The following is a 13343-nucleotide window of genomic DNA, read 5'->3' on the forward strand; positions in this document are numbered from 1 at the left end:
GTTGTTGGTTGCCTCAGAGATTTATTAATTACGACATCCTTTTACTGGGGCTCTCAGACATTTTTCTCTTATATGCCCTATGTATATCTGTGTCTGCTCATTAATTTGAAGGGTTTTTTTTAAACCAAATTATCCAGTACATATTGATTTGTAGTTCTGTGGATCACCTCTTTGTACAAATGTTTCCAATTTGTCATCTATTCTTCTGATTTAATCAGCCAATTAATAGTTTACTAGTTAACATTTTTTTTTTTTTGCCTCTATGCTTTTTGGGTTAATACTGTCTGTTCTTAGTAATTTTTTTAGTATTTTAATTCCTTTTACTTTACCATCTCTTTTGATACTCAATTGGATCCTTCAAGAGATCCCCTTTTATAAATGGTTCCAGCAGGATGGCAGCCTCTGTGGTTCTGCTGTAACAAAACAGGCACAAGGAAAGCTCATGTGGATTTCCTGCTGTAGTTTAAATACAACTTTTCTACCTTCATCGTTTATTTTCCAAGTAGAGGATTTGCCTTCCTGCTCTGGATGTGTTTGAAATAGATTTGTTACTAGTTTTAATATCTTTGGGAAGTTGGTTATGAGAACATTTCTTGGTTTTCCTTCATATTTTAATATTTAACACGCAGAGTGAGGATTTTTTTTGCACCATTCCCTTTTCCCTTCTTTTGCCAACATTACAACTTTCACAATTTCAAAAGATGTATCTTTTTATTTCTGATAAGCTTTCTTTACTTGTGATTTTTATGAGGTTTGGAGGCAGTTTGTTTGTTCCAGTGTATTGGGTTTCTCAATAGTTATCTTAACACTTCTTTGGATTAATTTGTTGCTGTTTACAGCAAATTATTAGCTATTGTGCTAATAATGCTTCTCACAACAGAGAACCCCCACGTGTTGATAAATTGCTATTAATTTTCTGGCTTGGGGTTTTTTTTTTAAGTAAAGTAAAAGTGTTGTTGTATAGTATGAAGAAATCATAAATCAAATTTGTTATTTGTAATTCTGCATATCTGTTTCTAAGTCGAGCTGGTCTTTCAATAGCAGAAATAATACATACAGAAATAAAATATTAGACATCCATAAATCCAGAAATAAAATATTAGACATCCATAAACTGATAGGTAAAGACTCCTGATGATGATGGTTAACTGGTGGATGGTTCTAATTAGTCATATGCAGTATTAATTTAAATGTTGAAAGTAATTTCTGTTAATTCAGTGCTTAGTAGCTAAAGAGTCATTTAAAATGAACTTTTTCCAAGAGATCATCCTTTTTTTCCAATTCAGAGTTATATTTTGTATTTTGTTTTTGTGACTACAGTTGGTTTAAAGTAGTAAGGAGATTGTAAGTTTTGGGTTGGGTTTTTTTTTTCAGTAATTCTTGTGACTGGTCTTATATTTGCTTGATCACTGAAACTGAGCAATAGATTTGGATTTTTTTTTTCAGTAGGATTCTGACTAATCCTAAGTGATACAGACCTTTAAAGGAATACTCAGGTTGTATTCTTTACAGAAATCTTATCTTCTGGAATCGTTACAGAATTCCTTATAAAGATTTCTTAGTTTTTGCCCATCAGAACGAAAAAGGAAAGGTGGTTTGAGGACTTTAAATATCTTTGGCCTCCATTTGAACATTTCTGGCAGAAATTATTTGCAATTATGTTCATCGTGTTGGCTGGAAAGGAGTTGCATCTCTTTTTGAGTCACGATACTTCTCACCATTTGAAGAGGTGGCTTAGCCGCCTTTGAAATGTTGTGCGTTAGAGCCGGGTGGGTTTGGTCCCCCAGCACACCCGACACTGGTTGTTCTCAGTCGCTCTGTGCTTCCGTTCAGTGAATTTGCAATCTTTATTTCATTCAAGACTTAAAAAAAGAAGAAAAGCACGGTGTTCCAGTTTGAAACGTTCTCATCTGTAAATAGTATTGGAGGCGGCGTGGGGGCAAAGCGGATTTTCTGATTCATGTGGCTTGTTCCTCCCCGGAGCTCTGACCTTGTGCTTTCGTTTCCCTGGCTGTAACCTCAGTACCTTGCTTATTCTCTCAGGACGTCTCTCTCCGATGTCAGTCCTGCCGTTGCTTATATTTTCTAAAGTTTCCTCAAATTTTTAACATGTTCTCACATCTCTTTAAAAACAATATCTGTCTTCTTGTCTTGAAAAAGTAAGGGAGAAGGAGAGTTTGGTTCTTTTAGTTTTGTTTTGTTTTTTAAGAATAAGAAAAAAGTAGTACATCAGTCATAGGAAAATGAGTCGTCTCCATTCTTCCGCATAACAAGGGCATGGAAAAACTGTTTCTGATGAAACTTTCAGCCTAGATTCGTTCTCAGTGGTTTTCTAACACCAAGCCTCAGATCCTGTACTTTCGTGATGTCAGAACTTGTTTTTTCCAAAAACAAACAAGCACTCTCCCCACAATACAAACTAGTCTGGTTTTTGTGTCATATTAGTTATATGGTCCAAGCTATATCATTATTGACCTCAGCAGAATTATCCTTGATTTACGTGAAAGGAAGTTGCGTCCAACCCTTTTCATACTGTTTGTGAAGGGGAAGAAAAGAAAAGGAAAGAAAATTTACAAATAAGGCGTCTGTGGAAGATTGAGGCTGACCTGGAGATGTCTTCTTAAGTGCCCTGAAAGCCTATGCGAGAATGGTTACAGTTTCACTCCCTATATTATTTTAGCCTGCATAGTATTACATATTCTGAATAGCTCGTTGATTATAACACAGTTTGGTAGTGCCTGCGTGCGTTTTTAATATATGTTGACTTTTATTTTTTCTAGGCGTACTCTGTCTATGATGAAGACATTGGCTATTGCCAGGGACAGTCTTTCCTTGCAGCTGTGCTTCTACTTCATGTGAGTTAATTGCAAAATGAAAGCTTTCATATTGAAACCAAAACAGCTTTAAAATCAGTAACATGCTCTTTGACAGATATTTACAGTTGTTTATTTTTCTGTATTCATTTTTCCCTTGTTGCTTTTTGGCAAATAGTGACTAATAACTTCTCTCTTTGTGAATGTAGATTTCCCTTATCTAAGAGAAATCCATTAAACTTTCAAGTACTTCTGTGTCAAAACCTGAAACTGATTTGTTACATATTAATATTTTCTTTTCATTAAGCTGTCGCGTAGGTGACGCTCCCTTTGTGCTTATGGGGAATTTAACTTTGGGAGATATTTTCAGAGTAGCTAACCAGAGCAAGCAGTCTCATTAATTTTCAGTGAGACTTTTTCTCCTAGGAACATTTTATAATATCTTTTGAGTGAAAGCTGAATTTTAACCTTGGTATTTTAGCCTGTAACCAAAAACTGTACAAACTTTGATCTGTTGCTTCCTGTGTATACGTGTGCTCCTGTGTATAGAGATAAATACACAATTTTTATTTTTGCCACATGCTTTACCTTTGATGTAGCAGTGGAAAAGCAGCAGATTCAAGTACTGTAGATATTGTAAAGAAACCCCAACAGCAACTCTTTACTCAGGCTCTTGTCTGCTTTTTCTGTCAGGCTTTGATTAATAAATTATTAATCATCATTGAAATACCTTTCAGATTGTGGTTCTGAGTCACCAATTGGTGGTATATATGTTACACATACGCTTCCTAAGACATCTACGACTCGAATTCAGATTAATTTAAGTTGTAATTCCTAGTGAGATCTATGACTCCTTGGAGTCTTAATGATACACAGTGACAATGTTACAGAGAAGCTTTAGGTTCTTTAAGGATAAAACTGAATTAGTCACATTATTGCAATCCCACATGTACTGTAAATTAGCTTATCTAATGGTTATTTTGCAATTAACTTTCTACCCAAAGAAGGATTTTTAAGTTCCACTGGAAAAATAAGCCACTTTCAATACCAGAGTTGTTTAGAAACGAGTGGGTGTCACATTCTTAGCATTTGACTAATACTGCAGCTCCTCTCACTTAGTTGTATGCTGTCATTGCTATTGACAATCACCTCTGTTTCTAGTGTTCCTGGAGTTAGAAGAAATTGCCCTGTACGCAGAGAAAACTAAATGGCAATTACACTCATTTTAATATGCTCTTTATAACATTTACTTTTGTAATAGGATATTAAACTGAAATTATCAGAGAAAGGGAAGAAGGGAAGTGGTCTCAGTGAGCTCGTTGAGCTCATGTAAGTTGGGAGCTTCCCAGGATGTCCCCAAACTCTTGTTTTTCTTGAATTCTCCAACCAATCTGTATGCTGTGAATGCTTGTAAGACCCTCTCTAACTCTTCTATCTTTGCATGGATTTCTAGACCCCTTCCTTTCCCTTTTTCCTCAGATAGGACATCCTTTCTCTTCAGTATAGATATGTTTCAGGGATGGTTGAGTAGCCTGAATCTCCATCATGGCTTTTTGTGATTTTGCTGGTTTGATGAAATTCCCATCAAAGGTGAGCAAGTAACTTCTAATCATAGGGGGACAGTCTTGCCAACTCTAATCATTTTACTGTCAGTTTTTCTTCTTATTGTCTACCTCTTGGAGTTACTGCTATACAAGAAACTAAAAATTAATTTTAAAAATGGTCAATTTCTGGCTTTTGTGACTCCAAAGAGAAGTTAATAAGGGGCAAGTATCTAAATGCTAAAAGTCAGAATGGAATTGCCCAAAATGGGTTTTATTTAAAACAAATAAGAAATGAAAACTTGATTTATAATTTTGAATTCTTGGGGTTGGTAATACTGGAGAACTTCCATCCACTGAGAGCGAGGACTTGGTGGGCTCTGCCTGCAAATGACTTTGGCCTGACACTCACCTCTGTTCCGTCTCCCTGTCTCGGGGGAGGAACGGTTGTCAATGCACGTGTGTCCGATTGAGCATGCGAGGTAGGTGTGCTTGTGCATGAACATCTGTTATTTAATTAAAAATAATTGTTACCTTACAAAAAAAAAAATTGCAATTGTCTTATTATAGAGCAGATTCAAGGCTTTTGGTGATGATAAAACTATTTCTTCCCTTTACTTTGTCTGCAGCTTTTATCTGCCATCAGTGGGGATCATTCCATCGGATAAAATTATGATAAAGAGCTTTCAGATTCCTAAGAGCTTGTCCTAGGCACATCTAGCCTGGACAGGTAGCTAGCAGCTGATCTGGTAGTTCTTTATGCTAAGTAGTTACTTTCATATATTTTGTCTGAAAATGAAAATGAAAGTGTCTGCCCATGGCCCTGGAGACAGGCCATAATCATAGACCGTACCATAAAAGATGACACCCTAGAGGTAAATATTAAGAGACTAAAATTCTCTTTGAAGAAAATACTGAGCTTTTATCTATTGCTGACATTTGATAAGGAACTGGCAAGAGGCTGAGTGAGTGACTATACTAAAAGGTCAAGAGTTGTCATTCTTGATACTTAATAATCGCTTTCATTTGTTACAATTTGATGCCTGCAAAAGAAAGGTAGTTTTAAAATGTTATTGAAAACTTGATTTGGGTCTGCAGTGACTGTGCTTGTGCCTGTCTTGTTATTGTGTTACCTGAAGGCATGGGGAAAGGAAGAGAGATGTCTTATCAGTTGAGTTTTGGTGACACAGGGCTTCCCACAAATTCAGCATTCAGTGGGCTCAAGCCAACAAATGTAACTTTAGAGTGGCTCACACAGCTTGTCCTTTAGTACTGCCTTCTTAAGCTCTGCCGGATGAGAAATTTTGGTCGAAGTGAAATAGAGATTATGGAGATAGGGCTTCTGAAAAGCAATGGTGTTAACAGATGGAATCAGCCCTCCTGAGCTCACAAGTAGGTTCTGAAGGCAAAATTTGTTACTTATTCATCCTGGGAAACCTGACTTCAGAGAGTTTGATGTCCCGGGGTTTGGATGAAAGTAGATAAGCATTATTCTCACTAAGTGTTGGTTATACCTTAGTTCTCCTGAGTTTTTCCCTTTCAGCCAAGTCTCTCTCTGTGGAAATGAGTAGTTGTCTTTTTCTTTTATTTATTTCTCCTTTTTAAATTTTTTTTTTAATTTTTTCACATTGTTGTTCTGTAGCTGAGACTTGTGTACTGGTTGTTCTCATGTGTTTTTGGCAGAAAGAACACTGCTGACAGTTGTGCTGCTGTAGGGATGTATACTTACATGAACCTATGATATGATTCCACATTTTCTTCAAAGGACTTACAGAACCAAATCAAGGTGCTCGTGAAGGAGAATGATCTCCTTGAGATTTTAGTTGTTTAATTCTACATTCAGAGTGTTTTGCTGAAAATGTTAGTATCCCCTGTTTCTGAATTCATCATACATAAGGTATTTAAGTGTGTATATTTGTGTAAGGAATTTCCAGCCTTGGCTCAGTTTTTAAAATTATGTTTGTGTATTTTTCCAAACAGATGCCAGAGGAGCAAGCATTCTGCGTATTTGTGAAAATAATGTATGACTATGGCTTGAGGGACCTCTACAGAAATAACTTTGAAGATCTCCATTGCAAATTTTTCCAGCTGGAGAAGTTAATGCAGGTGGGGCCAGCGTAACAAATTCTTCTACTTTCATAAATGGAAATATTGGCATGAAGAAGAGATTAATGCTTTATTTCCGTAAGCGACTGGACAAAATAAACCCCTCTCATTTTAGAGGTGGGATAGAAGCAAAGCAGGGAAGTTTAATATCTAGATCAAAACATCGTGAGTCAGATTTATTTCTGATTTCTTTTGTATTTCATACACCAATCTTGCTGCTAGTCTTTGTATCCAAGCAAAGCAGGTATCTGGGTTTTTTTTCCTCTCTGTTTGCTTTCTCTCTTCCCTATTCCATGATGTTGCTTAGAGAGAACATCTCTGTTCTATTAAGGCCAAAGTGTCTTTTGGACTGCTACCATCGGTGTCCTACTTTCTGTGAACTGTGTTGATGGTTAAGAGGTCAGGCAAATCAGAGCATCCTGATGCTTACAAAATACAGATCAAGTGTAGGTAATTTTGTAGATTTTACTGTGTTTCCAATACGTTGCTCTTTTTTCAGATGGGATTATTTAATATTCAGAGCAATCGAACATAAATAAATGGCTGCAAGTTTTGCACACCATTGTTATGACTAATAAGGAGTTACTAACGGTCCATTAAGCTTTGACCTGCTCTTCTATTGCCATAGTGAAAGCTAGGTGTGGGAGTCACTTGCCATATATGACCATATATACCTCTGAGATATATTAAAACCAAGCAAGACAGCCCACAGTTTATTTAATGATCTTTTTTTCTCAGATGTCAAATTGTGCTTATTTCTTACTTGATGGAGTAGAATTGCATACAAGTGAATTTGATATTTAACTCCAGCATATAGTCTTCCCAATATTTACATAAAGTAACAAAGATTTTTACTTTATTAACTGAATATGAATATATCATCAGTGTACAGCAGGATTATCAGTGTTTATTTTGTGTTGCTTATATATGCTCCTAGTTGGAGAAATTGCCTGATGGAGTGGTGTACTTTATTTCTTTCAAGCTCTGCAAGGTCATCTCCTTGTTCTGGTGTCTGGTTTTTTTTAATAGCAGAAGCATTTATAGCAAGACACAGCAAAGGAATAACTTTAAAACATACACTATGCGTGACAGATTTTACAACTGTGCTGCCTTTCAACTGGTAAAGATTTTGTGATTTCTCAGTATAATCTCAGTACATTATTTGATACCATGATAGAATCCACAGTGGATATCTTACTAAAAACTGTAACCATGGGCACTGAAATTTGTGAAGAAACATATTTCCATTGCTCAAAAGAAGCCAAGATTTCACTTTGGTGTGTTTTTCAGTGTTTAGCAACCTAGTACTTACTGGCAGTGTAGATGGAGAACTCGGATTAATAAGTAATACTGAAGCATTTATTTTTTCCTTTACTCCAGGAGCAGTTACCAGACTTGTACAGCCATTTCTCAGACCTCAACTTGGAAGCTCATATGTATGCATCCCAGTGGTTCCTCACTCTTTTTACTGCCAAGTTTCCACTCTGCATGGTCTTCCACATCATTGACTTACTACTTTGTGAGGTAAAAAAGAATCAGAAAGCCCTTTCTTCACTTCATCAATGTTTCTTCTTTTTTTTTTTCTTTTGTTTTGTTGGGGTCATTTACTGTCTAATTTCAAAATGGGTGTAACTAAATTATGTAGAAACTATGGTGATATTGAAGATATTATGTTCAGTGAAATGCTGGTTTGGTTTTAAAATTAGAATTGTGGATTCCCTCATTCTTTGCTGAGGGATCTAATTAAGCATATCTGATGCACACATCTGTTCTTCATTTAATTTATTTAATAATTTTTTCCAAGTTAGAAATTTTAATTTCTTGAAGATACCTAGCAGTAAAACCCTAACAGGCTTGTAGAGGGAAAGTGCTCCAAATTGTCTGATTCGGAGTGCCCAAGGACATTAAGGGTATTGCATGTTGCTTTGATGGCCTTATATTAGACAAATAGTCAGAACTGCCAAGCAGCACAATTGAATGAACTCTTTCCTTTTGTTTATTTACTCTTCTGTTCCAACTAAGGAGCACGTTACTGCAGATACAAAATAGCATGTTTCTGTATTCTAGATGTATCTGCACTTCTTTAAAAAAAAAAAAAAACAAAAACCAGACAGAATAGATCAATAGTCTGGAACGTTTCTTTCAGTAAAATACTAGTACTTCCTTTTGTCACGGGGAAGTCAGAGCATCCGTGGAGTTAAACCTGTTTTTGAACCTGCCACTGGTTTCCCTCCCTAATTTAAATGGATCACAAACATTAAAAGAAAAAAGAAAATTTTAAATGCAAAGGGGTTCATGAATATGAAACACTGTTGACTGTAGTTAATTCTGTTAATTTTTATTGTGAAGTATTTCAGTTGTGAGTTTTCAGGCTTGTTGCACGTGCCTTGGTAGCGTTCATTGTTAAACAAATACTGTCTGCCACTCATAACTCAGTATTTTTTTCCTTAAGAGTATCGCTGCCTCTGCATACTGGTGCTCAGTTAACAAAAAGAGGGAGGTTAATACCGCCAGGTATCCAAGGGAGTGCAAAAGGCAGTAATAGTGAAGTGATTTCAATTTCCATATAAATATCTGAGCTCTGTTTCTTTCACAATGTCTTGATTATTTTAAGTAAGCAAATAGAAAAAACAGAAAAGTTGCTAGTTCTTCTGCTCTTTGTCCTCTTCTTTGGCTGTGCAGTAGACGAACACAATCCCTTGATCAGTTGTGAACTGTTAGTGAGTTAATTTTCAGAATGAGCTTTTGGTGTGGATTTGATCGTTCTTTGTCAGTTCAATTTATTACTTCATTCTGATCTGCAGTGTAGAGCTGCACTCAGAAATGACCATTTTAAGAGATTGTCTAGAAGTACAGAACATCATGTCGTAGAGGTGATTATTGTGATAGCAACATAGTTACATCCTGTCTGAAGCTCCTGTGCTTTTTATTATATTAAGCTGAATGAATAAAATATGCTGAAGAAGTCTTTTAGTCGTGGTTGATATAGATGTAATATTTAGAATGAGAAGAGAAACAACTCTTAAAACATTTGCATGCATCTCTCATCTGGCAGTGTTTATCTCAGCACGTCTGAAGGAATTACTCTGGGAAAGAAGGTGAAGGAATCCAAGGAGAAAGTGAGAGAGTGCAACACTAGAGTCTGCTAGAGAAGGAGAAACTTGTTAGCATTCGGGGAGGGTAATCGCATAAAGCTAAAGGAGCCGCTTTTAAAACAGCCGAAAAATAAACCAGAATGGTAAGAAAATTGCTTTCAAGTGAGAAGATACATACAGACATCTTGAGAAGCAGTGGGGCATTGTGTAGACAACCCTGTAGACTATCAGAAAACTGCTCCTAAGATTCACGAGTCAACCGGTTTAAAGTAACAGGCACTTCTGAGAATTTGTGGGAGGAGTGAGGTTTAAAAATCTAGTTGGCCTTCATAATAGAAGGAAAGTAAAATCTGAAGGCATTGTGACCATAAACAGAATAAGAAGGAAAGCATTCCTTAATGGAGGACTGAAATCATATTGTGAAGCTGTCTGTCCAGTCAGTCTCCAGAAGGAGTAACAGAGCAGTCAAAAATAATTTTTGTCTGCATTAAATTGTTCTTTACTTTATCTCTGAACAAACAGCATGCCTGTAATTCCAGTAACTGGAAGGAGAAAACACAGTTGCAGCTGCTAACAGTGGAACATATTATTCTGAAAAAAAAAAACCAAAACCTCAAAAAATCCGAAAGCCTTTGAAGTGAACTGTCTTGTGTTTTTAAAAAAAAGCGTCCAGCCTTCTTGTTAATTTGTCATAGATACAGATGAATTTTAAATAGCCTTCAACTTCCTTCCTGACTGTGGTTTCTCTACATCCCTGTCCTGTCTGTCATTGACAAAATGTTTACATCCTATGCAACTCTTTTATGAAAGAAAAATATTAGGGGAAGAGGATCAGTTAAAATCGTTGCTGAATGGCTGCTGCTCCCTCATGCCAAGGGAGCTTCTCTGGCCCCCCTGAAAATATTTGAATTATGGATGAACAATTTGTGTCAACCAAGAAGTTTTTGGATGGGATTTGTCTTTTTACTTCTTGACTGTGGCTGTAGGAGAGAAATTGGTCCTTATAGATATTCTTTAACTCTCAGTCCAGAGAGGAACAATACCTTTTGGAAATCTTGTAGTGTCACAGCTAGGCAGGGAGGCACGTTTCCTTTCCTCTCATGTGTGGTAGAACGGTAGCACTCAAGCTGGAAAGTGGACCTGGACAGGAGCATAGCCAGAGATGTGAAAGCCTATGAAAAATTAGTTAAATTTACGGTGGGAATTAAGTTTTATTGAGAAATTTTAAAAACCCCATGAAAGTGAGTGCCATTACAGCTGAGGTCTTTTCATCATTCTCACATTAAATATGCCTTGATAAAAAGAACAATTTTATTTAAATTTATAAAAATGGAGACATGCTGTGGCCTCTGTGCAATTGAGTTCTTTTTTCCTGTTGTCTTCTTCTGACCTTTTTTATTTGTAAGCTGTCTTCGTGCTGTTGAGGATGTGATTCAACACCCAAATTGCCCAAAGTTCTGGTGCCTTGAGCATCCTGCCTCAATAACTGTAGGAGAGAATCTCTCACCCAACCTCACCTAGAAATAATTTAATGTTTTCTAATATAGCTAATAACAGAGAAGTGAAACTACCTTTCGTAGGACCACACAGCAGCTCAGTGGAAGAAGTGGGAATTAAGAGCTAGATACCACCATTCCTTGGCCTTTATTTATCAACCATTGCATTCAGAACTTTGTGTAAAATAACTTTCATAAACAATTTTGAGAAACTGTCTATGATAATGAAGACTGATGGGTGTTTTTAAACATCTTTTAAAATGTGATTTGACTTGGTGCTGGCAAACGAGCACCTAGTGATAGTAAAAATGTGGCACCATGCTGTGTAGATGTGCTTCCTGGGAGCGCTGCTTCGTAATGAAATAGTGAAAATCTTAGACGAATTATAACTATTAGCGCTGAAGATTTTATTTCTGTCTTATGCGTGTCTTGCTGAAGAATGGATGTGCCAGGAAACACTACGCCGTATGGTATCACTCAGGCGGTAAGACCAGTCGTCGCTGCGTGTTAGTACTAACTGAGTAGGAGATACCATAACAGCCTGCTATTTTTTATCTGCCACTGTCAGATACTTCTGTGATGCCTTCAACAGAGTTGAGAAAGAACAGATTAACATTTTAATTTATTAAACTTCCTCAGGAATTGAGTCAGGAACAAGCCCACTTCCTCTATAAATCTGCACTGGGATGAAATGTGAATTAAATAAAATACTGTGTACAGTTGTTTATCTTCTGTAGATTTACAGGGGAAGAAGAATTGAACTGTTTGGAATTACCTGTTATTGACACATTGTCTGCATTTGTTAAGGCTTCCAGTTAAAAATGTTTTAATACATCTTGCAAAACAGCAGACTGGATTGCTAGAAATAAAATCTCCCTTAGGAACAGCATATTAAAAGCTAGACTTAAATTCTAAGTAGGTATAGATCTGTGCTGGAACTGCCTGTGTTACTTCAGTACTATTTACAAAAGTAAAGTCAATGTCATACGTGTGAGTTGGGAAAGGTGGGGGTGATAGGTGTGCTTGTTTTCCTCCTTATGAATATGGGTGATTAGACTTTGGCATTTAGACTCTGTCTGTCTTCCTGTTCATTGCTCTTTGCGTTACGCCGGTGAGAGAACTGAGTCTCCTTCCTGAAGTCTTTGTCAGCCACTGCTGTTTTGTGTAAAGAGACTGGAAAGGATTTCTTTCCAAGACTGCTATATTTCCAAGACTGTTATATATATATTTATAGCTTTCAATTAATTTAAGAAGAAAGAGAATAGGTTGTCTCTCAGACTCCAGATGGAAGACTAGAATTTGAACATACATGTCCAATGGTAATGCTGGTTTGCTGTGTTCAAGCATCTGTTGACATATCAGCCATTATCATCTTTTTTTTTGTGGCAAAAACTTCAGTCTGCGGTGGCGTTAGCTTAGGTTTTCTGGCCCTGGATGTTTTGCTTTTATATATTTAGATGAATTACTTAAATCTATGCTAAAAGTAATTTTAGCGTTATTTAGCTGATGACTACAGCTGTATTCTACTGTGGGTTTTTTCAGTACTAGAACAGAAATGAGGGAAATTTAAGTAAAAAGAAAGGAAAAAGGATGTACTATTTTATTGCGTTGGATGCATGAGGAAATTTTAGAAGTTTTTGTATATATGTGTTTAAAACACTCAGGTGATAAAGAATTTAAAATTATTTTCAAAGTCACTGAAAGAAGCATGTGTTTGGATATAAAATTTCAATCAACAGCAGAAATATTGGAGGTATGTTATACAGTGTTCTGCATTGCCACAGGGAGAGGCGAACACAAGACATTCTATTAACTTTTAAAGCGACACTGGATTTATAATAATTCAAGCTTGGACTGAGGAGAAAAGTATTTTAATAGAGAACATCTAAGAGGTTCTTGGAGAGCCACAGGGTAAACATAACCCTTTGCACTATGTTGTCCAGCTGTTCTTGTGAGCATCTATAATTTATGTATCTTCCATGCATAGCTGCAGCTTGTTTATCCCCAAAATAACAAGACCGGTGATAAATACTCAGCATGAGCAAAGGCAAAGCAGTCTCACAGCAGTCTGCAATTCAAGATAACTTATGTGAACAGAAGGTACCTTTTCGGTAATGTTGATAAATGTTGTGGTCCTGAAATGTTGAGGCTGCTTCTGTTTTAGAAAATGTTTTAAGATACAGCTGAAAAGTTACCAACGATGCGGCACCTAAGTGAGTGACCTAGTTTGTGCCTTTGAGGGGGGAGACATCTCATGCCGTGTCCCAGTATGTCTCTGAATTACTTTCCCCG

At 36.6% G+C, this 13343-nt stretch overlaps 1 protein-coding gene across 26 annotated transcripts in view; it reads left to right on the forward strand.

The window, feature by feature from the left end:
* RABGAP1L (RAB GTPase activating protein 1 like) overlaps positions 1–13343 on the forward strand; it is a 261321-nt gene that overhangs the window by 158249 nt on the left and 89729 nt on the right. For all 26 annotated transcript variants that reach the window (XM_086753424.1, XM_086753426.1, XM_086753427.1 and 23 more), the window contains 3 exons: positions 2781–2855; positions 6335–6460; positions 7841–7984. In XM_086753424.1, coding sequence (XP_086609550.1) covers positions 2781–2855; positions 6335–6460; positions 7841–7984 — 345 coding nt within the window. The remainder of the gene's footprint in view (positions 1–2780; positions 2856–6334; positions 6461–7840; positions 7985–13343) is intronic.

Source organism: Chlamydotis macqueenii, chromosome 8, assembly GCF_036417535.1.
Source record: "Chlamydotis macqueenii isolate bChlMac1 chromosome 8, bChlMac1.mat, whole genome shotgun sequence".
Taxonomy (NCBI): Eukaryota; Metazoa; Chordata; class Aves; order Otidiformes; family Otididae; genus Chlamydotis; species Chlamydotis macqueenii.